Source organism: Dicentrarchus labrax, unplaced genomic scaffold, assembly GCF_905237075.1.
Source record: "Dicentrarchus labrax unplaced genomic scaffold, dlabrax2021, whole genome shotgun sequence".
In the NCBI taxonomy this organism is placed as follows: Eukaryota; Metazoa; Chordata; class Actinopteri; family Moronidae; genus Dicentrarchus; species Dicentrarchus labrax.
In genome coordinates, this window is record NW_026136721.1 from 13,635,725 (window position 1) to 13,663,421 (window position 27,697).

The window sequence follows — 27,697 nt, forward strand, 5'->3', positions numbered from 1 at the left end:
AGCAGGCACTGAGGACACTGGCTGGCCACAGCCGACACAGAAGCCACATGGCCAGAGAAAGAGAAGGAGACTGTGTTAAGAGAGGGAGAGGAGAAAGCCAAGCAGAGCTATAGGGTGAGGAATGTGGGTGAGGTTATTCTGGTATTCTCTTTTATGTTCTCACATTTTCTCACCTTCCATCCCTCGTCTCTTCTTCCTCTCCCTCGTGCTTCTCAAACACTTTCTCCTCCTCACTCTTGTACTTCAACTTCAGCCTGACTAAACTTCAACTTAAACCTTGTCCCTCCATCCATCCCTCTGTCCCTCTTTTCTCCCCTCCCCCCCTCGCCCTCTCTCTTTCCTCAGACAGACACAGCTACCCTCCTGGACGTTTCCTTTCTGCCGGCCTGCCCCAACAAAGGTGCTCAGTCATGTGAAACCTAATCTCCAGCCCCCCAAAACCTGACCCTTGACCCCTTCAGTCTTCACACAGCCAAAGGGGGAGGGGAGTCGGGGCAGGAAAGGGAGGCTTTTGGGAAAAGGTCACATTCCCGAAGACACTTTTCTGTGCGCACGTGTGTGTGTGTCTATGAGTGTGTGAGAGAGTGTGCATGCACCCAATCCATTATGTGGTTTTTGTTCCAGCATAAGCATGTGTGTTTGATTCTGTGTCTTCGTAAAAAAGTGCATGAGGGGAAGTTTGGTTGTATACTTAACTGCCTTTTAAGTTTTCATGTGTGTGCATGCATGCATGTCTTTGTACAGTAGTTATGAGTGTGTGCATGCATAGACACACTGTATGTGTATGTTGGTGAGAGAGCACTTTCAGCCCCCAAGCGCCAATGCCCATAGACAAAACATAGACTTTGTTTCCTAGCTGAGCCAGACCTGCAAGTCTTGTCTGGGCAGAGCTCCTCTCCTTCCACCCTATACTGGCAATCCTCAGATCTCTGTGCGTGTCAGTGAGTGTGAAGCATAGTGTGTATATGTGCGAGGCACTGGGTGTCAGCTGTCCTGGGTGATTAGTGCTTTTATATTGTTCCAAGGAGCCCGGACGAGGCCCCCTCTTCACTACACCACAGCACAGCTGCAGTCTGCCTCTCCATCTCTGCTCTTCAGCCTTCCTCTACTCACTGACACTCGTGAGACAGGCTCAGGCCCAAGAAAAAATGAGCCTGAAACAGAGGCTAGAACTAGAGGAAGAGGAAGGGACAAAGAAACAGCGTGTGATGGAGTGCATATGGAATGGAGAAAAGGAGATATGGCAGGATAAAGAGGGATGATCCGCTGACAGTTGACGCAAGGAAGAGACAGAAGCAACAGAGAGACGGAGGAAAGCAGAGGAATAGAGGGAGAGCAGTGGACAGGGAAAAGTGGCATATTAGGAGGATTAGAGAGTCAATTCAACGCGCCGACTCTCTTCTGGACAGGATTTCCCCAGCCATGCCTGGGAGGCCTCCCCTGCTTTAAACACACAGGCAAGTCAGGACAGAGAGAGAGGTGAAGTAGGAGAGGAAAAGAAAAAGAGGGAGGGGAAAATCTCTATCTTTACAAGAGTGTTTGTGAACTAGTTTTGATTAGCATAATGAACCAATAAATTCTTGCTCTTTAACAGAGAACCAGTATCCCTCTAAGACTTGCCAGAAATGACAGTAACAAAAATAACACATTTAATTTTCTCCAACATCTTGTTTTATAAATGGAAAACAAGTTTGACGAACTATTCAAACAGCACAATAGTCCCCACATGACAAACTTTTTGTAAACCCTCCTCTCAGTTAAAGAGCTGTGACTGTTGCCTTTACGAGTTAAGGACATATGTCTACATAAGGAGGAAGAGGAGGGGGGCAGGGGATGGTAGGCAAGGGCCAAGTGTCTGCTATGGGAAAAGTATGTCTGCTATGCATGGGTTGTTTGGTGGCAGGATTTGTGGGCCAGAGCATTGTTGCTCTCGACATTGAACTTGGGAGATCGGAGACAAGAGGGGAGGGGGGCACCCTCCTGAACATTATAAGTCTGTATATGTGCGAGAACACACACAGGCTAACAATTCTTCGCTCCCAGCACCCACCCTACCACCCCCACTTCCTTGCGACTCTGCTTTATCTTAACTGTCAACACCTGGCCTAAGCAGGAACCTCTCTCTATCTGTGAACTTTAATCTGGCCCTGCTAGGCAAACAGCGCCGGGCTCGGACAAGGAGAGCGATTAGTCTGTCACGTTGCCCTCCAGTGCTTCAGCAGGGAGAGGAGGAAACAGGGAAGGGAGAGGTCGGAAGAAAAGAGAGAGACTGGGACACAGGAGGATATATAAAGTTAGATACAGCATAATGAAAAAAGACAAAACACACAAAGGAGAAAAAGAGACAGCAAAAACTGAGGGAGTAGTATGGTAGGGAAGAAAAGAGAAGGGGGGCAAGACAGGAAGAGAGACAGGAGGAGATGGGAGGGTTTCTGGAGATATAACACAGACACTTCGCTGACCTGACAAGGCCACAGACCGGAGATATGATGGTGAACTTCCACCTCCCAGGACAAGCGACTCTAACTGAGCCATGCAAACACACCTGGGCGCAATAGATCCACAAAAATATACTCACAGTACACTTAAATGCATTGTAGTAGTGTGTGTGTGTGTGTGTGTGTGTGTGTGTGTGTGTGTGTGTGTGTGGTTCTTTCAACCTTGAATAGTGTTTTCAATCAGACTGAGTATGCACACTGCAATAAAAAAAACAAAAGCAGAAAATTCAGATATGTATGTAATACTTTTTATTTTTTTCAAGACAAAATGGCTGAGTGAAGAGAATAATGCAGACAACAGCTGAAAATAGAGTGGCATCTCCGTAACTGAAAAATACAACAAAATCTGTAAGTCGAGCAGGAACTCATGAATGTTGGTCAATGACCTTTGGTCATCAATTAGAGAAATTAAGCCATTACAATTCTTGAGGAGGGAGAAAAATGGACTGATTTGTTTTGCAGTGACTCTGTTCTGAACAGAGCATGTGTGTGTGTAGTCATAATAAATAACGTTGACCAATGCCGTAGGTCAACTTCAAGTTCAGTTCAGAACAAATAGCTTGAGAGTAAATACAGAACACAGGATGAAATCAGGCTGAAAACTCAAATGTACCTCAATACCATCAGCAATGATAACATGTACCAAACTTTTTTCTTTCTATGATTTCTGTTATATTTAGAATATGCCTTGCATATGAGATGTACCATATTTAAATTATAAAGCACCATGGTTCTTTTGGCAATGAAAAACAAAAACTAAAGTCAAAATAACAAAACAAAATGCTTTTCAGATTGATGTTGAATTGATTGCATATGACAAAAGGTCTTTTTCAAAAACGGCTGGAATGTTATCAGGTGGTACATGTTCAAGGACAGTAAAAAGTTGGCTACCGAGAAAACCCAACAATAGCTTGTATTACTGCATATAAAATGGCAGGAGAGAAAAATATATAAAACAAACTAAAAAGATATGTACAACCACCTGTTTTTACCTCATTGTGGTCGCTCCAGCGGGACTGCCTGAAAAGGCCATTATATGACCTTTCACCCTTGGGGAACACCACAACATTTTCTTTTTCAAAAACATACTTATTTTCAAGCATACAAATTATTCACACTATATTATCCTGCCAAATTAAGAAAATATACGGTGGCAGCTTGTTGGGATTTTTTTCACTACAGAAAAAAAGGGTACATTGAAACCTTTAAAGAGTACAGGCAAAACAGTTAAAAATACAGGCTCCAACATAAATACTATAAGTGCCTACACTAAGTGAACATTAATTTCAAATACCATTCTAAATACAGGAAAAAAGTAGACCATAAATGTGTTTTGAACATAGGAACTTACATGAGTGTGCATTTTCCTATGTGTTTTAAGTTCTCTCTATATATTTATATATCATAAATCTCTCCCCAATGCAAATTTTTGTTCAACCTGAAGAATTGTGTATAGTAAAGGCAAAAAAGATGAGAGACATGTTCATTACAATTCATTACATAGTGATCAAGTCCTGGATGTCACCAAGACAGAAAAGAGAAACAACAATAAGCCAAAACCAAAAAAAAAAGAGAAATTAAAACAAAATTTAAATAAGGTTCTCCCCTAAAGATATTGAAGTGTTACTTTAAAAACTCAACAACAAAATTTACTTACAGTATCTTTTTAAATCAAATTTGTAGAATTTGTATCTTTCTGTACTGAGCAGTATATTTCTATAGTCGGTATGAAGCAGGATATTTCTATGGCGGTTCCTGCATTGATACCCCCAAGAGCTAAACTGATGTTTAGTTCTCAGCAGGAGACATGGCTGGCAACAGTTTCTAGTTCAACGCTTTTTTTTGTCTTTTTTTTTCTTTTAATGCGAAGCAATGACACCACACTAATCTGTCAGCATAAGAGCAAGTTTTCCCTTGAGCGTCCGACTGTAAACTGGGAAAATTGAACAGTGCACGTAGATAGTCCCAGATCTGAAATCTGGTCCTCATTTTATACTCAACCAACTGTACCTCCGATTAGAGAGACAGATACAGAATCCAAGGCAGAGTGACAAGTGCTTTATCATCAACAATAACAGGGGGTGGAGATAAAAAATACAACTACCACAATAAGGTCTAGAGCATGTTTAACTGAAAAAAAAAGACAAAATGTGACAATTTAAAAACTTGTGTGGAAGGGGTAATTCGTTAGAAAATTGTTTTACTAAATTCAGATCTATGACTTTTGATTTGGACTTCCATTTAAGATCGTTTCATATTACTTAAGGGTTTCTAAGATCTAATGCGGTAGAGAATAAGCGCTATAAGGACATAAACATTTGAATTGTAGAGACACCTGGTCAACCCACTCACCACCCGCAACCCTCACCCTCACCCACCCTTCCCCTTCGACACCCAACAATACCACCACCACCCAAAATCTGTCTGGCTTATAACAACTAAAACCCACTCTGTGGTCTTCAAATGGCTGCTGGCTACACTGCCTGCTTGCTGACACTGAAGAAACATAATTCTGTGCTACTTACAAAAAAAACCTGCAAACTTTTAATTTTCAAAGAAAATAAACACTCTGGAAAATTAAGAGCTTTACGTTGGTAAAAACAACTCATCAGACTACCCTCTCAGTATGGTACACATGTACCGGAAAACATAAACTCCTAAACCAAAACTCTACACACCAAACTCCTACTCCTTTTTAGCATGTAACATGCCAGTAAACAGAATCATAATCTGGAGAATAACAATATACATGAGTCAGGCAGATAAATGATTTACCAGAGATACACATAATCTTTTTTTTGTTTTAGTTTTTGTTTCAGCTGGTTCCTTATGCTCTGCTAAGTCACAAAACGACAGGGTCGTACAGGTGCTTGATGCAAGGACCTGCTTATTCCATATGTGCACAAAAATGTCCTGTAATCTTCTATAGCTGAAACTCCGAGCTTATAGCAAAAAGGAGGATTAACTAATGCAGGTAAAATATCCAAGGCACTCTTTGTTGTCATTTCACACCATATTGTTAATTTCATTGCTGTTTGTCAAAGAAATATTTAATGGCGCTAGTGCCTAGCTTTTCATAGGCAGCCCAATTTCTATATATGTATATATATATATCTTATCTCAATCTTGCATGGAAAATCTTTCACAAAGATCCGTTTTAAGTGTGACCCTGCTTGTCTTGATGTTTTGATAATATGACACTGTCCACTATGTTTGAACACAAAACTGTACATGATATGTAAAACAGTATGCACTGTATGCAGCATGGGTTCTCATAACTAACTTTTTTTATGTTGAAGAAATCAAAAGTATCAACAGCAAAACATGTACAACCAAACCCACCAGCTGAGGACAATTTTCTCTCTAAGTAGCCAAAACACACCGAGCATGCTGTCCAGTTACAAAAAATACAAAACGTGTAAATTATTGCACAATAGAAAGGCTCAAAAAGTTTTTGCGTTTGATGCAATAGTATTGCCCCAATGTTGGACCATGCATTCAGCTTTTTCCAGTCCGGGATGATGACAGGGCTGTACCGTGTACTGGTGTCTAACCCTGTTGTCCTTTCCCCTCACTTATTGGCTAGTTAGCCAGGGTTGCTTTTTAGCCAGGGGAGCTGAGAGAGAGAGCTGCCAGCATGCTGCTCTTTGCCTACTCAGTCTTAATGTCATTAGCCAGAGGGCGGTCGCTGTGCCACTTCTTCATGTGTTTCTCCAGAGTGCTGTATACACTGAAAGGCATGTGGCAGATTTCACATTTGTACACGTCCTTGCCCATCTGTCCGTGGGTCTTCATGTGGCGGGTGAGCTTTGAGCTCTGAGCGCACGCATAGCTGCACAGCTCACACTTGTAGGGCCGCTCTCCAGTGTGACTGCGTCGATGCACTGTCAAGTTGCTGCAGTTCTTGAACACCTTACCACAAAACTCACAGGTGTCACTGCGGCGGCCATCCTTGGAGCTCGGCCTGCCATTCCCATGGGGAGTGCTGGCTCCACTGCCAGTGCCGCTGCGTCCTGAAGTGGCCCGTTCCCCGTCCAGCTCGCCAGGTGGAGTGGAGTAGCGCAAGCTGCCGTTTTCTGACGAGTGCTCAGATGACGAGGCGAAGGGCGATTGTCTGGAGTCCCCACCTGTAAAGTTGATGAAGGGGTCCTTGAGTTGTCGTGAGGCAGCGTAGCCAGCTAGCCACTGGGAATACACGTTCTCTGTGTTTGGGATGGTGGGCGTGGGGGGGTCAAGGTCCTTCTCCACCTTGATGCGTTTGGACAGGGGACTGAGGGAACCAGGGCTGACTCCTCCACCCAGCAGCTTCCTGGACAGGCTGTCAGTGGATAAGGGTCCCAGGCCATTGATGGTAGGGGTGGTTCCATCATCTGCTCGGTCTGACTCCATGGCCGAGTCCTCATCACCAGGCTCCCGGGACAAGCTCCGGCGGTGTGGGTGAAGGGCCTCACTGTTCTGGTGGTGGCGGGCCCCTTCTAGCCGTAGGCTAAAGCGATAGTCATTCCTTCCCTCTCCTTCTTCAAATCCAGGCTTACTCTCAATTTCCTCCTCCTCCCCCTCCTCCTCTTCTTCTTCCTCTTCTTCCTCCTCCTCTTCTTCCTCTTCTTCCTCCTCCTCTTCCTCTTCTTCCTCTTCTTCTCCATTTTCAGAAATCAGGCCATTGTTCTCACTCTTGAACTTGGCCACCACTGACTTGAGAGCATCTGTGGCACTGCCCATTAGATCACTGGTACCAGGTTCAGGGGAGCTGGCAGTCGAGAGGCCGTCTTCTGACTTGGCATTAAGCACCGAAGACTTGCTCTGACAGTGCGTCTTCATGTGTCGTTTCAATTTGCTGGCCTGGGTGCAGGCATGGTTACAAAGGTGACACTTGAATGGCTTTTCCCCTGTGTGGCTACGCCGATGAACAATTAGGTTGCTCTGGAACTTGAAGGTCTTCCCGCAGAACTCACAAGACTTTGCCTTGAGTGGTGTGCCTGGTTGGGCCGCATTGGAAATGGCATTGGGGGTGGAGCGTGAACCAGAAGGTGACTGAGAGGTGGAAAGGGGAGGTGTAGCTGAAAATGGAGGCTTAGAACCTGGCTGGAATGGCTGCAGCAGCCGTTGCATAGGGTTAGGCCTGTTAGGGGAGAGAGGCGGGGAAGCCCCAGTTGCATTCCCAGCCAGCTCACGTAGACGTCTAGAAAAGTCCATGCTCGGAGGGGCTTCTAGTGGCACTGAGTTCAGCCTCATCACCCTGTCAAAGGCGCTGGGATGGTGGGTTGCCAGAGCCAGGTCATCAGGGCTGAGGTGGTGGCGTGGTGGCGGACTGAACAGTGGTGGAGTTCGGGGGTAACGGCCCTCATGAGGTGTGGACGCTGAATCCCGGCCAGACCCGGAGCCTGGCATCCTCAGGAGGCTATAAGGACTGCCATCAGCCAAGTGGACTGCATGGAGGGGAGGCTGGGAGGAGGCACAGTCACCCCCCATCCCAGGAGCTGCAGCCACGCGGGGGGTAAGGGGGCTGCCAGGTTCACTCTCCAGGTAGATGCGGAAGCCGTGGGTGTTCTGGGCATGCTGGAGTAGGAACCAGGCACTGGTGAAGGGTTGCTTACAGGTGGTGCAGGTGTAACTGCTGGGCTCGTCTTTATCTAACGGAAAAAGGGACAGACAGGGAGAAACTTTATTAAACTTATTTTTAATAAAGTTAGTGTTGAACAACTAACTGATATTACACCGTAATTGAAGAATCATTCTAAAAGGTTCATGACACATTCCAATATGATCCCTAAACAATGAGGGAATGTGACAGAATTAAGCAGCAAACCCATTAAATTTTTTGAACTACGAGTTGGCGGCTGTTTTTTCATTTTATAGCACTTTCAGAATATGGCCCTATTACATCATTAATTATATCTGATCAAAATTATGATATGATTATTATTATTATTTTTTTAAGTCTTTTATTGCCTTTATTTTGAACCCTGGGCCACTGCAGCAAGGACTGAGCCTCGGTACATGGTTCGCCAGCTCTACCCACTGAGCTAACCAGGTACCCAATATGATTGATAATGATTAGATGAGAAGCTTTAAAAAAGATTTAAAAAATGTTGAAGTGGTACACCAAGAGTTATGTGAACATAGTCTAAGAAATCTTATCTTTAAGCATTGACTGAATTGTAACACTATGCACAATGCATTTTAAAATTGATATTACAAAATCAGAGACCCTGAACTATCATATGTGAAAGATTAAATATGCATTTTATAATTTTTTCAAACCAGCATTCACTTCCAGTGGGTGTACACTTAACAAAAGAATAAATAAAACAATAATGAGAGATAACTCAGGCAGCAAATACACAATTTACACAGTTGAGAAGGCATAGGAATATTTCAAACAATAATTGACTTTCAATAGCACTTGCACACTGACCGGAGATTTGCCTGACAATGCACGCCTAATCTCGTTAAACACACTCATCTCCCCTCCAATGCCATGTTTACAGAATTAGCAAGGCTAAAGTGGGACATGTATCTGATGCTGCATATTAATGCTGAATACAAATAAGAGGTCACATGTTAATAAATTGTACCAGCGTTTATCACAAAAAACACACATTCACAGAAAAAAGAAGCAAAAGAGAAAATTGTGTATGTGTGTTTGTGTGTGGGTGGGGAGGCTCCTATGAAAATGCATTTCATGCATTACTTTTCTATTTCTGATATTTCATGCTTTATGGATTTATTTAAATCCTCTCAGGTGAATAGAAAAGGAGAAGAAGGGGAAAGCAGAAGTGAGAGATATGCAAAATAAGAGGCATCCGCCACTTGCAAATGTGCTCCCTCTTTCATCTTTTGGCTTTCTTATCCTTTCTTCTCTTTTTTTCTTTTTTCACTGGAGGGCATTTTTCTGAAGTCATTTGCAGACACTAAACCCAAAACCATGGCTATACTGTGCTAGAGAGGAGAACAAGGGAGAGGGAGAACGAGAGATAGGCCATGTGTGTGTGTGTGTGTGTGTGTGATTGCGACTATGAGCGAACCCTAAGATGGTGGATGGACAGTCTTGCATGTTTTAAGCTTGCTGTGGCTAAGAGACAAAGCACTGAAGGAGGGACAGAAAGAGAAGACGGCTGCTGGGAGGAAAGAGAGATGTTGTGGATGAGCAATAGACAACAGAGTGGTGTTTTGCGGTTCTCCTTTCTGTCTCATGTGTCCACGTCCACCGTGGCCCCCTCTGAACAATCTCACTTAAAGACCAGAACACAGCATAAAATGTGCACCCAATCAAACCTCCACACAAACCTTTTTCTCTTGACTGAAAAGAGTTGGAAGGGGGGTATACTGGTAAATTATGGATCATTACAATCTGCAAAAATTACAGTTAATTGCTGCCACCTGCAAGGGGCTTTGACCCACTATGGAATTTTTCCATCATAAAAAAGCCATTTGCCCATACACGTTTTTGCTCCCTCTCTCATAAGCACAAATAAAATGTGCCCATTACATTGGCTTTGGCTATACGGCTATATGTATGTTTCCTGATTATGTGTGTGTTTTTATGGCTTTAAATAGAAAGCCCCATATCACTCGTAAAACGGTTGCAATAACCTGGCCTCTCCTGTTCACTTTGCTTTGATTTGCAGCCTTTACACACTTCCTCAACCCTGTCTTAATGTGTGAGCAGAGAGTGTATATGCATGAGGAGGAAAATAGATGATTTTTTTTCATTATTGTGAAAGACGAGAAAGGGAGATGGGGGGGGGGGGTGTTTGGCTAGAATGTCGTCTTCTCCTCCGAGACATAGCCGTGTCCATCAGAGTAAAGAAAGCACCGCCCGATCGTGGAAGTGAAGGAAGGAGGCAGGGGAAAAGGAAGGGAGAGAAGTAGGAAAAGAAGTGTGGCGTGAAGGGAACATTCCTAATGACAACCCACCACATTTCTGAAGGGCACAAGAGCCATAACACAGCACTTCAAAGACGCTAGTCTATTCATTTTCTTATGTATCAAAAACAGCATGTCTTGTGCTATGCAATCACATCCCCATCTATGGGCATTTGACAAACTGTGCTCAATAATTGTTATTCCCATCCAGTCAGTGGACACATTGATGGGCATCAACAAGCCAGACCAACGCAGACCAAGCCATCTAAATAAGCCCACTATTGTCCTTAATAGCTGTCCTCAAAGGGATGGAAGGACAGTTATTCAAAAGGATAAAGACATTCTGACAAGGCGTTTGACGGCCTTGAAGGTTTTTCTTTTTTGCTAGTAAGAAGAGCAGAGAACTGTGCAAGGGAGGAAGGATGATCTTATAAACGAGTATGTCCTCTAATGGAATAAAGGAGAGCTCCCTCTCACTCTCTTCGTCTGTTTCTCTCCTTCCATTAACTCTAAGTCTGTGGAGAGTTAGGGCTGGAGAGCAGGAGAGCTGGGGCTAATGCTGGATCTCCAGGTCCCTTTGAAATAGGATCAGCAGAGAGGAGAAACCACACTGACAACCCCTTAGCTGCCATTTCATGGCAGTGGCTGAAAGAGGGGACTTTGGGGGAGAGGAGACAGAAAGCATATAGGAGAAGTGAGAGAGGGCAGGGGGGATCAGGAGCAGAGAAGTGGAAGAACGATAATCACAAAAAAGAGAAATATAAAGAACTAAAGGGGCAGAGCACAGAGGAGAGACGTAGAACAGTCAGAGGAAGAGAAAGGGGGGTTAACAACTCCTTCAAAGCCATTTCAGCACATTGCAACACAAAGCCGGGGGAGGCTATTATGGTGTCTAGCGGACATAGTGCACTGCTATCAGGCAGAGAATATGATCCAAGGCCCATGCAGAAAGCATAAGTCCGACTGACGCAAGGGCAGGGGGGAAATTTTGGCGCTTTCAACAGCAGATATGGTCGCCCATAGCTGCTGACACCATACTCACACCATCATCCCAGGCAGCAGTGCTGACCAGACAAAGCAATGCACACAAGCCGTCTAGGAGGCAGGGGCATCATCTACACAGTGCTCATGCAGATTGCTCCATTGTTAGTGACCCAACCCCCAAAGCCAGTCTCATGAGCACACAGTGTCTCTCAATCACCACACACACGCACATAGTGTAACCACACCACCCCCTTCCCCCTTTATCCCATCAGCCAAAACACAGCCACAAACACAAACAAACAAAACAACAGACGCCAAGACATCCATGACCTTGACCCAGTGTTGGCAGGTTAATGATGCGTTAAGAAAAAAACTGTCATCAGCTGTCTCTTCCTCCCTTCATCCCTCAATCAAACCCACCATCCTTCTAACGTACCTACTCGCTCAAACTTTCCCTCCATGCATCCAAGAGTTGGCAGACTTGGCTTGGCCTCCATTTTTTTGTTTTGTCCTTGACCAAGCGTGATATTGGGCTGTCCTGGTGTGACCACGCAGCTCTCACTGATATTGGTCATTTAGCTAATGGAGGAACGAGCTAACAGGATTAGCTCACATGCCTTCCAAAAGGAGAAGGAGGAAGAGGAAGGCACAGAGACAGGAGACACGAGGGGGGGACGAAGCATGTAACTGCCATTCCCCAAAGTTTTCAGTCGCCTGAGCTTAGGAGCACTCACACACACCTGAAAAGTGATTATGCTAATAGCAGGTCTTTGCCAATATTCATAAGTGTTTATAGGTGTTGGAGTGAGTGCCTTGGGAAGACGGAGGGTTGTCAATACAGTGCCTCTTAAGAGTGCCTCAGTCGTAACTGGCGTTAATGTGATTACTACTCTGTTTATGTCATTAGGGTATTCACAGTCAGGGATTGGACAGGGTTGAAGGGTGAAGCAGGAGAGGGCGGTTTGAGGAAGAAGGTGGATAAGTAGTGGGGGCTCCGAGGCACCCATTAGAGCTCTTCTTATGCATTTTCTAAATTCACTCTGTTGTACGTGACTTTCACCTGACTTGAAGGTCTGAGTGGGGGAAACAATTGTCAAATTAGCTAAAATCATTCGTCAGGAGCTCTCAAGTGTGAGAACAGTTTTATTTCATAGCTTATTTCATACTTTGGTATTGCGTTTGGTGTCTCACATGTTACCTAAATATGTTTTATCGGTCTCTGCATCTGTTTGTATTAGTGTAAATACCTGATGGAGCAACTGGTCGGCTTTGACCTTCCTCCTTACTTCTCTATCTCTCTCTGTTTGTCTGTGTTTCTCTGCCACAGCCACACACACCAGGGCTCATACACTCACTTCTTTGTCCTGGGCCAGACTCGTTGTGGCGCACTGAGCCACTGGCCACAGACAAAAGGCTTGTTTGACCAACACTTGTTCCTGAGACAAAGCCGGATGCAGGAAATACGGTTTACTAAACAGAAAGCCAGCCAGGGAATAGAACAGGCCTAAATCCCAGCCTTTTACAAGTCTGATGTGGACTGGGGCCTGCAACGCTGGCTGGTGTTGGAGTCACACATTACACAATTGGGAGAAGCTGACCACTGCCCAATACACACGGACAGAAGTGAAAAAAGAAGACTAAAGAGGTAGTAAGAAAAAGAAAGAATGGAGAGCTAAGTGAGCAAAAGACAGGGAAAAGAGAGAGGTAGACTGGGACAAAAAACGCTTAGCTGGCATGAACAAGTAAAGGGAGGCGGGGGAGAGATCTCCAGATAATGATGCATGGTGGTCTTTGAGGGCCTGTGCCCAGTATTAAGTAATCGGCTGGCTGTGGCTTTGTCTCCAATCAGACTTTCACACTTCTTACCTTTCCTTTCCCCTTCTCCTTCTCCTGAAAGTTGATAAGAGCAACAGTGGAACTGAGGCGTCTCTCTCTGAGCCACTAAGAAACCATTATGGACAGATGGCACCCACACAGGGGCCAATGAATGCATGCACCATACACAATAGACAAATGTGTGTGCTGGGGAAGTCTGTGTGTTTTTCATATGCGTGTGCTTTTGCATGCGTGTGAGTGCTTCTTTAATGGGCATGCAAGCTCATTGTGAGTATGACCACATTACTGTGTCCATGTATACAGGCATTAATTTGTGTGTGTGTGGACATTAGTATGTAATACACTTGCTACAATCACTTCAAAATTAGCATCGCTCTACGCTGTCTGTTTCCCTCCGTAACCTTACTCCCTTTGATCTTTTTTCGGTTGAACTGCGTTTGAACTGACCATCCACCCACCCATCCATCCTTTCGTCCATCTCTCTATCCCTCCATCTATCCATCCATTCATCCATTCCGACTAAGCCCAGCTGGACAGCTTCGTGCTTCGGTGCGGCTTGGTCCGGCAGACCTTATAATAGGCTGGGCCCGCCGTGTCTCTGATGCAGATCATTATTTGCTCTTTGCTTACCAGCTACGGTGGGAGGCCGCATGCTGTTGTTTCTCATCCTAGCTCTAATGGTACAGTGAAAAGGCCTCTGGGCTTCTAAGCTTAACCAGTCTAATTAAATGGACCATCGCTTATGCAAGCATCCGCAGAGATTATTTATTGAGTTGGGATCCGCTTCACAGGATCAAACCGCCGTCAACAAAAGCCAACACTCAGTGGAATAGGTATTAAATAAAGGAGTTGAATCAAAGAAACTGCAAACTGCCAAGTGTCAGTTTAAGCACACATATCCAGGTACATAAGAAGACTTAATCAAGCAGGAGTATTTTTGGACTCGGGCAATATCCCAGATGGGCGAGGAGTCTCTGAGCACTTCAGAGGGGAAATGTGAAAAGTGTTCTGTCAAAGAAAAGATACATCTCAATAAACTGCAGCTTAAGAGGACGAGAACAGAGTAAAATAGGCTAATGAAGAATAAAAACAGAATAAAATAGAATTAATGTAATACAGTACAAAACAATAGAACAGATGTTTTTGCCTTCTTTACTTTCTAAAATGCAGACTGCAACATTCAGATGAGAGTATCTGCTGTCTTTCCTTACAAGCATCATCCCTGTTTGAAGCGCATAGACAAGAAAGCCTCCGTAAGACATGAGGCCAGCAGCCTGAGCTTCACTATCTCTGCATAGCTCAGCTTATGACAGGCTGGCGTCCCTGCAGAAAGGATGGAGGGGGACCAGGGAGGTCGACTAGCTGCACATTTCTGCATAAATCTCCAGATAGATAGCATCAGGAGAAGAGAAACAGGGGAGGGAGGCAGGCAAGCAGCGGAGGATGATAAGGCCCCCGGGGCAGGGCATTCGACACTGTCAAAACTGTTTCGTCTCTGGCTATTGGACGAGTGGAGCGCGTTATGAGCCTGCATACCATTTGCCAGGACGCGATTCGGCTTCACCGGAGCATACAGGGCCCTGTATCTGACCTCCCCGCTTTCCCCCTCTTCAGTCTTTGTAGACATGTGAGGGCTAACAGAACAGCACAAACACTGCATGGATAAAGTGAACACATTACAGTCACATTACTATAAAGCTTACAAAAAAGCTCTGATAATCCAAAGCTTTCCTGGTTAGGTCCAACGTGAGGCACTAACAGAAATCATAAGAAGTCAAACAACACACTGCAAACTGCACTGGCAAATCAAAACTTGCAGTCAGTAATGGGTTTTGGCAAGAAAATGATTAAATACCACAAGGTTATGACTTCAAAAATGACCGCTGAACTGAATCAGCACATTTGTAACATTGATACAAAGACTGATACAGTACAAAGAAAATTATAAACAAAAACTGCCTACTGTCAGCTTCATAAAAGTGACATGTCAGGCCTGTCATTTCTAAATCATCTGTATCAAATGCCAACACACAATGAGCTGATATTTATTTTCCTACTGTGAATCCACATTTAGAGATTGATTGCTTTTATGTACTTCATTTATTCCCTGTATGGAGAAGTCTGCCCTTTGGCTGGAGCACAGCATCAGCCAGGTTGCAACGTTCCTGGATCAAGTATAAATTAACTATCTTGCTTAAAGACACTTTAGCAGGAATGCACAATCGTGTTCTGGCGAGTGGCGTGTGATGCAGATTTTTACATCCCCTAATGCATAAAGAACAAGAAGCTTTCCTTCCTGAGAAATTGTCTGCCACTACCTGAAATAAAAGGACAGCCGTGCTCTTCAATATTTTTTTTTTGTACATGTAGCCCATATCATGTGGGTAATTCTTTTAATTTGTCCACCTGCTGCATGCTTTAGGCCACGAGTGGACTTAATAAATGACCAGCAAGAGGGTTAAAACTATAGTATGTGGCAATATCAGGATTCACCATGCAACATGCACTACAGACACATACATGTACAGAAATATGCAAAATAAATAATGCAGCATAATGAAAATACACTGGCACACATATATTTTAAGTAGGAGTGAAAAGGAGTAACAGAGTAACAGAGTTAGGAGGCAGTGCCAAAAGAGAGAGGGTAGTGTGAGAGTGAGTGAGCAAGATAGATAGATAAAGAGAGAGAGAGAGAAAGAGAGAGAAGGAGCGAGCGAGTGAAGAAATGTTTGAGAGGAGGAGTGGGCATTGAGGGTTAGAGACTCTGCCTGATCTACAGGCACAGACCTGCAGTTGGGGTATCTCTGAGTTGATGGAACTCCGGACATACACACATACGCACACACACACACTTCAGCCTGTCTGTAGGATGGAGTCATTCCCTCTCCCTCTTGCTCTCTGTCCCTCATGCAGCCTGCATGATCCATTGTCACTCCTCCTTCTATCACGCTATTTTCTTAACACGCTCTGATGACAGCACTGAGAGAGGTTAAAGTGGGTCTATCCTTCACACACACACACACACACAGTTTCTCCCTCACCCGTTTCTTTTTCCTCTGAAATATTCGACCCTTAGCCTATAACACACACACAGTTTCTGTAAATCTTCTTTTCTTAAGCTCAGAAGGACACTACTTTGGTACTTTGGCTGTAAACACCTGTGCCACGATACACCTCTCATGTTCTCTACCCACTTATTTCGAGCTGGTCCGATCTCAGAACCATCCATCAGGCCAATGTGTACAATTCTTTTTTCTTCCCTCCTACCATTGCCTGAGGTGCTGTAAATAATATTTCCAGAGAAAATGAAACACATAGAACGGGCAAAGGAAAAAGAGAGGGGGCAAAACAGGGAAAGATACTCATCATTATGTTAATCTGTGTGGAACAGCACTAAAGATTTTGGTTCCAGATGCACTTTGATAACCAGTAAAATACCAAATTTTCATGCTCAACCGGAAGTATGGAACTGTTACGAAACACAAAGTTACGGCTAATGTTGACCTCAGTTGTTTGTTCCTGAACACGCTTGCAGTAGCCCCAGAAGCTCTCAAGCATGGGCCACCATTTAGATACCAGTGAACAAGGGCTGATTTAAACATGCAGTTATTTTTCACCCTGTCCTACCACCTCAGGGTGAGAAGACCAGGGCATGTGAGCTTGAGCCAACCATAGCAGCTCGTTGTGCATATGAGCCTCAAGGCATTGTGGAGGGACATGGCACTTTAAAACAAGAGGGCCAGTGTGTTGGAGGGTCCCGTGGCCCGGAGCTGTGGAGGCTGAGGGTTTAACACGCGTCCCATCTGCTGTGTGTGACTGTGCACACGGTGGTCGAGTGGTTAAGAAAGCATCAATAGCTGGACTCTTTAGATCAAGGGGTATCTCAGGGTCAGATGTAGCTCGCAAATCCATTTTCCTTAGAAACAGATAAGTGGGAAGTTGAGAGAGATGTTATTGTACATGCGGTAACCGCAGAACTGAAGTCTGGACTTTGGATGAAAACTGATTCTATCACAAGTTCAGTGGTCGGTACAGTAACAGATCCTCATTTCAATCTGTTAAACTCACTGCAATGTCATAACTAGTAAGGTCTAAGACATGAAGTTCCCTGATCCTGTAATAAGGACCCCCATCCATTCACCCAACCCTCCATTCCTAGTTGCATTATTAATTAATTGTGGAGAAAACAGTGTTGGGCCACTTCTCAACCCTGACGCTTTCCAAATCCTGATTAAAATTGCAAAATGGCCTCCTGTTCAGCCCTAATTCAGACCCTTCAAGACATTCTGACAGAAGCAGGAAGAGACATGGCCGAGCGAGGATGTGCTTAGATATCAAAAGTGACACAAATGTTCTGCTCGATGCTAAAACTTGACACTAATACTGCTAGGGCTACCCTAAAGGTTTGGTACCAACTACACCTTCATGCCATGTTGTTTTGAACAAAGAGTTGCCAAATTAAATGAGTCAAGGTTGCACCATACACTACAGGGCACAATATTATTTTCTGATGACAGGACTGTACATGCAGGAGAAAAGACTGTAAGCTTAAAAACGGGGTGAACGCAGCCAGTTTATACCTACATGTAACGTTTACCATCAATAACAGTCTGTAAGATGGATGGGCCATATGTTTGGCAATGGCAGGCCACGCTCCACGCAATTCTTCATCTCCGAGGCTCGCGGTACCAGATTCCTGCCTACTAATTGAAGACATGTGGTCTGATCAGCTGCTATAGTAATGCAAGAGAAGCAAGTAGAGTGGTGTACATAAGACCTAATACAGCACAAAAGTCAACACAGACCCTTATTCCTCTGTCTTCTAACATGAGGCAAACTCTGCATCAAGTTTTACATTTAACTTTGTGGCACTGTAAGTCTTGTAAGAATCAGTCATCTTTACTACCTGTGTCTTTTCAGTTACATCCTGTGCACACCCACACCGTCACTGGCCTGTTAAAAATACAGCATGTGGACCCTTCCGCTTATTCTCCCTAGAGGTGTGTCAGGAACATGCATAGGTCCAAGCAGTAGCGAGCGTGATATTAATTAAGGTAGCCAACCTGTAGGTTCCTTTGTGCCCAGCTGTAGAGCATAAATCAGGCTTTTAACGAGGCTAGGGCCCTAAGATCTCAAACGGTGCTGGAATGCTACCTGCACAGCCATGCCAAAAATCTGTCTGGGTCTAGGGCTCCTATAGATCACTATGTTTATAAGGGGGGCTATAGTGACCTACCCCGGGGAGGGAAGGAGGGAGGGCGGAGCAGAGGAGCAGAAAAGGAGGGTGGCAAAAGGGGGGCAAGAGCTATTTCTATTGGGTCATCAGGTTTAAGTAAACATGTGTGGTGTTGGTGTGCAAGTGTGCAAGAATCCATGTGTGTTGCACCACAACAAGTTCTCTTGTTTTTATGAGTCTTCATAGGAAGCAAAGGTAACCGAGGAAAGTTAGTAAGACAGACAAACATAAAGACAAAGATGAGGACGGCAGTAACTTCTTCAGTGGATCAGCAATGGTCAAAGAATCATCAGCGAAAAAGCAACAATAAATCCCTCCCTCTAGACATAGTTAATGCATGTCTTAGGGAAACCCTAAAATGAGCTTTTAGACCTCGGTGATGAACAGGATATGTGAAGAAAGCGCCTGTGTGCCTTTGGTGACAGAAGGATTTATTCACAGACAGCTGCAGGACAGGACACACGCATGTAAAGACTGACTGACTGACTAGCTGACTCGCTGAACGGCAGACTGGGTCCTCCTTCAAGCCATCATTTCAGCACAGAATGGTCCATGAACTCAGACATTCCACAACAGGCAGTGGCAAGACATGCATACATATAGCCAATACAGGCATTGTGCTAATAAACACGCACATTTACACTAACTAGAGTATATTAGGTAGCCACGCAAAGGGGTCGGAACTCTGCTAAAGCAATGTGTACTGCACTGTAGTTTATTGTCCTATGCATCAAACAGTGCAGCAGTACTTTCCAATGCAATGCCTACACTCCTGGAAAGCTTACCAGCTAACCAACTGCATATAAATAAGTCAGTGTGGAAGTGCGGAAATTTGGATTAATGGCTGATCAGGGGATGGGTAGAGCTTGTTTCTCAGGCTGCACTCTGCAGCACCACCTGAGATTTATGGGCCAGATGTTTGTGCCATTGCTTCTCTAACAGACTATAAAACTTCATTTACAGAGGGCAACAGTGGAGTCTCAATGTAAAGCATCACCAACATGCTAAAATGTTGCTGCGGCAATGCAAATGTCAACTCCAAATAATGAAAAAATGTAATTAACAAACAGCATACTTTCATTATTGGGAATTCATGTGCATTCCTGCAGTTTCTCTCTCTCCCCTTCCCTCTTTTTCTTTTTCTCTCTCTTATGTCACTTATACAGTGACAGCCCTGACAGGAATGTAACTTCACTCCCTGCCAACATGAACTCAGGTTCTCAAGATCCACCCTGTCATTTTGAGAGGGGCTGACAACCTCTGACTGATGCAGAGGTCGCGGGGGCATCGACCCCAGTGGACTGCTTGCGAAATTAACTTTTTAGGTTTGCGCAAGGTCAAACTGTAAAGATCCTATATGCTCATTCCATACATGTCCAGCTGATATGGTGCAGGCCAACAGACAATCCCGGGAGGATAACTCTTTAGAGACAGCTATCTCATGTACCTTTGACACAGCCGTATAGATATATAAAGACATAAAAAGATATGTTTGCTCTTAAAACACATGCCCTTTATTGCTCTCGTCCGGTTTCATCACCTTTGCAGTACACAGAGGGGTAGCTGATGAAAAGAGGAATTAAGGGCAGTGAAAGAACAAGGATATTATCTGAAGAGGAAGGGGTGTAGTTGAAGGGTGTCAAGAATGGCGTAAAAAGCTGTGGAGAGGAGAAGAAGGGAAAAACAAAAGAGTGGTGGACAGCTTTACACTGCAGCACCCCATTCTAGATTACATTAGTGGCAGCTGCTTCCTTTGTGTGGTTTTATGGCCTGGCCCCAAGAAAAAGCTGCTAAAATTTCATTTAATCTGCTGCAGAAACTCAAGTGTCTGTCAGCCACTCAAACAAGGGAGCCTAAAAGCACCATGCTCTCAGATATCGGAGGCAAAATAACGCTAATAATATCTCTCTCCGTGGCCATACAGGCAGACATTTTGTGTAACCGAAGAGGGCTTGCCTGTGCTGCCGGTGCATGGGAAACTGGCCCGCTCTTCAAGTCCAGGGGCAGGCCCTTAATGGCGGGTGAGGGAGCCAGACAACGTCCCCCTTCTTCCCTCCTTCTCTTCCCTCTTTATCTCCACCTCCTGTTCATCCTTCCAAGTCATTAGCTTATGTTAATCGCTAAAACTACCAAGAGTGACCCCCAATTTCATTTAGTATGCCACTATACTTAACAGCAGATGACGACGCAGCTGCTATAACTGATTTATTAAGGCAAACTAATTAAATGACTGAGCCTATATTTTGTGCTAATTTGTATAAGTTGTCCACACTCTAAGACATCGATGCATACAGTGTAGTGAAATAAAATCCAATCCTCAAACAATTTCTTTTTGTTTTAATAATAGCTATTTCGTACAAAATCAATTTCTGCAAATTAGATGCTCTTCTCACTCATTTGCTCAGTTTCTTGTGGACAATAACTTTGTTTTACTGCATCATGTTCAAATTTGCTTTGTAAGAACAATATTTGACCCTACAATGGATGGATGAAGGCCTGCAAAATTGCTTTTGCCAAAAATCTAAGTCTATAAAATTCGCCAAAGTGTAATAGGATCAAAGCCACAAACAAAATGAGCCAAAAAGTGTAAATGTCACCATTAACCTTTAAAAACAAATGTTATATCTCAACCACCTACTCAATATCCTGTTCCTAAAGACCCAGATACCCAAAAGTAAACACAAAAAAGCCCCACAACATTTTGCTGGCCATGTTAGGCTGACACAGGGATGGAGCTTTGACAGCAGTGGTAACTGACAGAAAGCAGCAGTACAGGCAGCGGTTAGGGGCAGCTTCCTTCCTGGGCTTTGGGTTCAAAAAGTGACATGTCCACATGCGTCCAAATACATTTTACTCAGATAAACTGAGGGGAAGAGGGTTGGAAGTGGCTATTTTGCTGTGTGATGCCACTGCTGTATCTTAAGGCAAGAAGAAGAGGAAGAGGAGAAGGAGATACAAGGGGCCCCTTTCCTTCGACCTCTCAGATTATAAAATGGCAGGATTGGGGAGAAGTAGGGGTGTGGGGGAGGACAACGGAACTGAGAAGAGCCAGGAGAAGGCTAAAGCACGAGCCAAAGATAGAGAGACAGGGAGGTGTCTGTCCGAACCAGATCTCTGCTCCCTCAGTCTGAACGGGCCAGATCACAGATGACGAAAGTAAGTCAGTGATTCTTCATCCCACAGGAGCAGGTCTCACTTGCATACAGCTCATCCTCTCAGGTTTGGCTTAAGAGACTGACAGCAATGTGGGAGGATAATGATACTGAAGTACGGCCACCACATAAATGGAAGCACTTGTCAACCTCTTTTCAACCCCCTAGTCTTGCAAGACAGGCAAGTTTTTCTCTTTGCTGTGTAATTAACAAAATTCTCAGAAATATTGTAATACCTAATGCTTTCTTTGCTACTTGTTGAGCATACCGAGTTGTTTGCAAAGCCAAAAAATTTTAGAGGTTGCTGCCATGATGACAAGACTCCAGGCTTGCTTTTAAATCATTATACTAAGCTAAGCTAACCCACTGATGGCTGTAGCTTCATATTTAAAGTACAGACATTAAAGTAGTGTTGATCTTCTCACTCTCAACCAAAAGCAAATACATTTATTTCCCAAAATGTTAAACTATTTCTTCTAGCTTGTTTCCTTATACAGAGACAGCTCAGTTTAATCAGAAATTGAGCCAATTTTAACTTAAATTGCACTTTACAACCAATGAGAACAGTTTAAAAAACATGCCTGGTCAGACAAAAATATGCTAATGAGGGTTCACGCTTACCTTCTCCATGTAAAACAGTTGAAAGAAAGAAAAAAGGAAAGAAAAAGAAGAATTCAAAGGAAGAGCAACACAGAAGCACAAATGAGTGCTAATGAAGACATAGCAAGCTGTAGCAAGGGGGGTGGGAGGCGGAAGAGATGGGCGAGGGAAAATTAACCTTTTTAATTGGAGAGTGGTAGTCCTCTTTGGACCCTGCAGTTGGATCCAGAGTGCTGACAGATGATGAGAGGGAAATGGCAGGCCTATTACAGGCAATCTGGCCCTGCAACTTGGCAGACCACAGCAGTACCAGAGCCTGGGGAGAACAGGGCATGTCCAGCATGGAAAGCATTCCCTGCCAGACCACTCGCTGGCAGAGAAAGGCTTGCCTCAATAAAGGCATAAATAGAGAATGGTTATCTTGGCACTTTGAACTATGGGGTAAAGGGTTGTCATAAGGGAGTCTGGTTTCTTGTCTGATAACAAAATACTACCTGGTCAAGAAAAAGGAGAAGGGCTTTGCTTTAATGAAAGAGAAAGAGAACCAGTCTGACAGGTATGAGAGAAGAGAAGGGCCATGGAAATAGGGTGTGTGTGTGTGTGTGTGTGGGGGGGGGGGCGGTTAACACTGAAACATTCACACACCATTTGGGTTCACATGACTTTGTACTCATGCACACACACATTTTCAAACCCAATACATCTGCCCGGCGTTCACCAAGGAGCAAGATGCAAGAGAGAGACATCAGAGGGGATAACTTCCTGTCTGTCTGTGTGTCTGGTTGTGAGAGCCATGTTTGTGTCTGAGGATACAAGGAAAACAAACATCAAGGTCAGAGAGGCTGGAGTCTGTCCAAGCGATAGATAGCCCCTTCTTAACAGTGCTGCAGGCCTGTTTTAACACACGGCCCCCCAGGGGGACACCAGGATTTAGACAGACCCCTTAGGCAGGATTTCATATTGAATATCAGCAGCGTTATGCTCTTGGAGTTATTTCCCAAGCTGAAAACACTTCACCTGACAGCTGAAAGACACTTGTAAGTGAACAACACCAATCAAACAAACCTATTGTGTGCTATACATTTATACATGTGGAGGCCATTAGTGCATTAGTCCAAATCTGATCTGAAATATGACTTTCTGAAAATCAATCAAACCCATTCCTGTCCTGCTGTCTACAATAAACAACAACCATCTCACTTATTGTCTCACTGTCCAGCAGACAGTTGATGTAAACATAATCCTGACGCCTGGTCTTTAATGCTGACCCCATTAGCCAGACGTCCATGGGCATCTCTAGGTCACCACCACTCAGACAAAGAATCACCAATCCTTACCTCTCTTCTTCCCCAACCTCCCTTCCCCCTTGTTTGTCTGTCAGTGCATGTCTCAATCCACACCTTCTCTTTTTCTGTCTATCGCTCTCTTTGTCCATCTGTCTTGCATTATGTATTCGAATGCATTTGGAACAAGGCACAGACAACATGGAAGACCACACAGCTTTGCTTTTGGTCATGTCATGCAAAGCTATCTCAGGGACACTACATGGAGCTGTGTAAGTCCATAAAGTCTCACACTCTTCACATATATGCCCGTGCACATGCATACACACACACCCACACACTGTGTCTCTCCATCAGCATCCCCTGTCTGCATCTCCCACACACAAAGTCTCACTTGCAAATTTCTCACTCACTCTCTCCGTCTTTGTATCTGTCTCTGCCCATAAACACACACTCACACATACACACAAGACACATGGCCGAAGAGAGCAGACTACCATCTGGGAGTAGTGGCCGGCTTTGTCTGGGGGGGTGAAAGCGCCAACACGACCCCCCTCCCAACACACACACACACACACACACACACACACACAAACCATACACACAACCCTTGCAACAGCCCCCATCGCCCTCCCCATCCAACTGCTCTAAGTGTGAGAGCTCTTCTCATACAATCTGCACATATACATATGCAAATTTGCAGGGGGGCATTATAAAAACAGCCATCATCACACGCACACACACACAGAAGCGAGATATTTAGTTGGCTTTGGCACCAAAGTAGCCAACGCAAGAGTTTCGGAAAAGAAAAACGTGTTTCTGAGAAATAGAGCAAGAGCTGGAAGGCTGGAAGAAAAGAGCACATGAAAAGGGAAGATGAAAAGACGAACCTTCTTTATAAATAACAAATTAATGTGAGCATGTGTGAAATACATGCAAATGGGATTGCATGCATTTACATGGAGACACACATAAACACATGCACACACACATACACGCAAACATACATTATCCATGTTTGCCCTGCAGCATGCATCTGATGAATTTATACATAAAAAATCACTTCATCAATTGACACAAGATGTATCATAACTGTCCTTAGATTCAGCATTACGTGTGGGTAGGACGCCCACACAAACAATAAGCTTGATGCACCAGGCATCATTTCATATTAGTAGGTTTGGACCTATAGTTATTCTATAGGCTGCGGGCAGGGATAGGTATTTATGATACCAAAACAATGTTTTTTTGTCATACCTTAGTCTGAGGAATATAAACATGAACAAAAATTGCTCAATGCACCAATATTAAATGAACAACTTTCCCTAAAGATTCTAAAAATATCTGATCAAAGATAAATAAGTAAACAAACCTAAAAATCTTGCCATGCATTCAATGTCAACTTTTCATATTTGACACTTTGATGCCTAACTTTAGTTCCAGTGTACACACATTTATACATTCATCACACATTTACCTGCATAAACACATACCAAACTTCAAAGAATCAAGGGGAATTAATGTTATGAAGATATTTGATATAAGATGAATCAACTTCTCTATAGTCACACATGAACTTGAAGTCTTTTGTCTGGTGTCCATTTGTCATATTCAAGACCACAAGGCCCTGAGTGAGGACAGAAAAAGACAGAGCGAGGGAGAGAAAGAATCAGACAGAATCAGAGAAAGACACCTGCAAGGCTAGCGGGAAAGCCGACACCTAATCCACTTCTTTTCTTGCAAAAATCATAGCTTCACACACACACACACACACACACACACACACACACACACACACACACACACACACACACACACACACACACACACACACACACACACACACACACACACACACACACACACACACACACCCACACACACACACAGCCTTCCACACGCTTTTCTCACCTCAACAGTTCACTTTTGCAATCACTTTTTTTCACTTTCACTTGGAACTATGTACATGTCCAAAACTGTAAACATTAAAATCATCTTTAATCAATATGATAGACAGATGATAGGTGTAGCCAGAATGGGGACTCAAATGAAGGATTTTCTACAATCCTGCAGTGATAAACTCTCGGTTCCTCAAATTCCTTAGATGTTCATGATGTGACAGAGCTTTCTGATCTGCCATCTCCAGGCAGGGTTTGTGTGTGAGCTCAAAGCATTTGAAGTGGAGTGGTGAACAGCCTGCTCTCAAAACTCAAGGGACACATCCGAGTCGTAATTAGGAGAGGAACTGCGACCATATTTTATGGTGTACACAGACACAAACACATCCACAGACATAATTTCTCTTACTGCCGCTTGTGTACATATGCATATATAGATCCACGGGTATAGTCATGTATGTAAAGCTGACACAAAAAAAAGGTTTCTCTCGCCCACAAAGCACAAGAGTCCCTTATGTACATTTTCCATATCAAATTCTCTTCCCCAGTTTTCACCACTCTCATGTTTGCTGTAATGTTTTCAGTACACAATAGCAGCGGCGGTGTTAAGCTCATGTTGCCCCATCAAGATGAGAGCACCAACAACAACCAAACACTTTTCCCTCCTCTTCCCACCCTGTTTACGACCGGATCCTTTCCTCACTCACTTTGTTCCCACGCTCCCTCGCTTCTTTTTTCTCCCCTCTGCATTGTCCTGTGCCCTCAGGTTAGAGGTTTTCTCTGTTTCCTCCTCTAAAGCCTGAAAAACAGAGGAGGAGGACGAGAGGAGGCGAGCTGGAGAGAGAAGAGAGAGTGAGAGAGAAAGAGAGAGAGAGAGGAGGGCTGGGCAATGAGGCCTGTCCGGCTGCCTCCTTCGGCCTGGCTGGCTAACCGGTCTGAACTGGTTCTGACATAGGTGAACCAGAGACGTGTCCTCTTTCGCCTCTGGACGAAAAAAAGAACCATGGTGGCATTCCATCCACAGTCAGCAGGTACCAGGGAAGTGTGCATCCATGTGTGTGTCTGTATGTGCATGTGTGTGTGCCTGTCTCCCAAGACCTTTGAGGCCTGGACCATTGCCAAGTTCATCTGTTAATGGACAGCTACTAGGAGAGCTGCCCCATCCCCCTCTTTCCCTCCTCTCTGTCTCTCCAGCAGCTCACGACCCCCCCTTAACCTCCCCAACCCCCAGCCAGGCCTGCCCAGATACAGACCCTCACTCTCCCTCTCCCTCCTCCTCCACTCCCTTTCTCTCCCTTCCCCTGAAAGCTATATCATTCCCTTTCTCCTCCGCCTCCGCCTCTGCCTCCTCCTCCTCACTGCCCCCCAACACTCTGTGCTTCTCCTATTCAAGATAAACAGAGTGCTTCAAGTTCAGGGGACACCCTGGGACCCTTTAACAAAGCCATCTATCATGCTGTCTGCCTGAGACTCCTTTGGCCACAGCGGACTCTGCTGCTGCTGCTGCTGCTGCTGCTGCGGCTCTCTCTCAATCTGTGTGTGTGTGTGTGTGTGAACATATACAGGCTGGACACAGACCAGCCAGCAAGCCTGCTAGCCCTGACTAGCTACTTGCTCTAACTGATCCCAAGCTGGACAATTTCCCCATTGTGTTTGTGGCCCCTCCTGGCTCCTCCAAGACCAGAGCAAAGACAGACACCCCCCTTCCTAGGCCAATGCACCCCCTCTGCCCTGTTAAAATGAGACAAACGAAGGCACGTCACAGAGCGTAGAACAGCACGCACGCGTAGGGCCACTTTCTCACCACACCTCGGAGACGGTCTCCACTGACCCCTCTCCGATTCCCCTGAAGTCAAACTGCGGGACGATTAACCAAACTGTCAACAGCTTAATAGTCTGGGAATAAGAGACTGACAGTAGGCCTAGGAGCTGTGTGTAAACACTATGGAGATTATGAATGATACACAAGAGAGAAAGAGAGAGACAGTGAGGGAGAGAAAGAAAGAGAGAAGCCTCTTTCATACATGGATCTTGCAACATTTATGGGTTCAATTATCTAGGTAGCCTTTTTCGGCATTCAAGCACAGGTCCATTATATGGAAATATTCTGTGGCAGGTGTTTTCCCAAGTGATGTGGTAGTGCATGCATTATTTTCTGCTCATTACAGGTGGCAGCAAGTAGGAAAATAAGGACACGACAGAAGAAGAGCATGGTGAATTGTCCCCCAGGCTGACTAAATGATAAACTTATAGTCAGTTTTTATGCACACCAAGCTACAATTCATACTACATTCTAATAAAACAGGCCTGCTATAAATCCTGCCTTCATAAAGGCTCTAAT

General features: G+C 44.5%; 1 protein-coding gene across 1 annotated transcript in view; it reads right to left on the bottom strand.

Annotated features, from left to right (window-relative positions):
- Positions 1-2,724: 2,724 nt before the first annotated feature.
- Positions 2,725-27,697, bottom strand: part of LOC127354782 (B-cell lymphoma/leukemia 11A) — a 36,016-nt gene continuing 11,043 nt past the window's right edge. Inside the window, exon 3 of the mRNA XM_051384984.1 lies at positions 2,725-8,128. Within this exon, the coding sequence (XP_051240944.1) occupies positions 6,150-8,128 (1,979 nt within the window). The 3' untranslated portion in view covers positions 2,725-6,149. The remainder of the gene's footprint in view (positions 8,129-27,697) is intronic.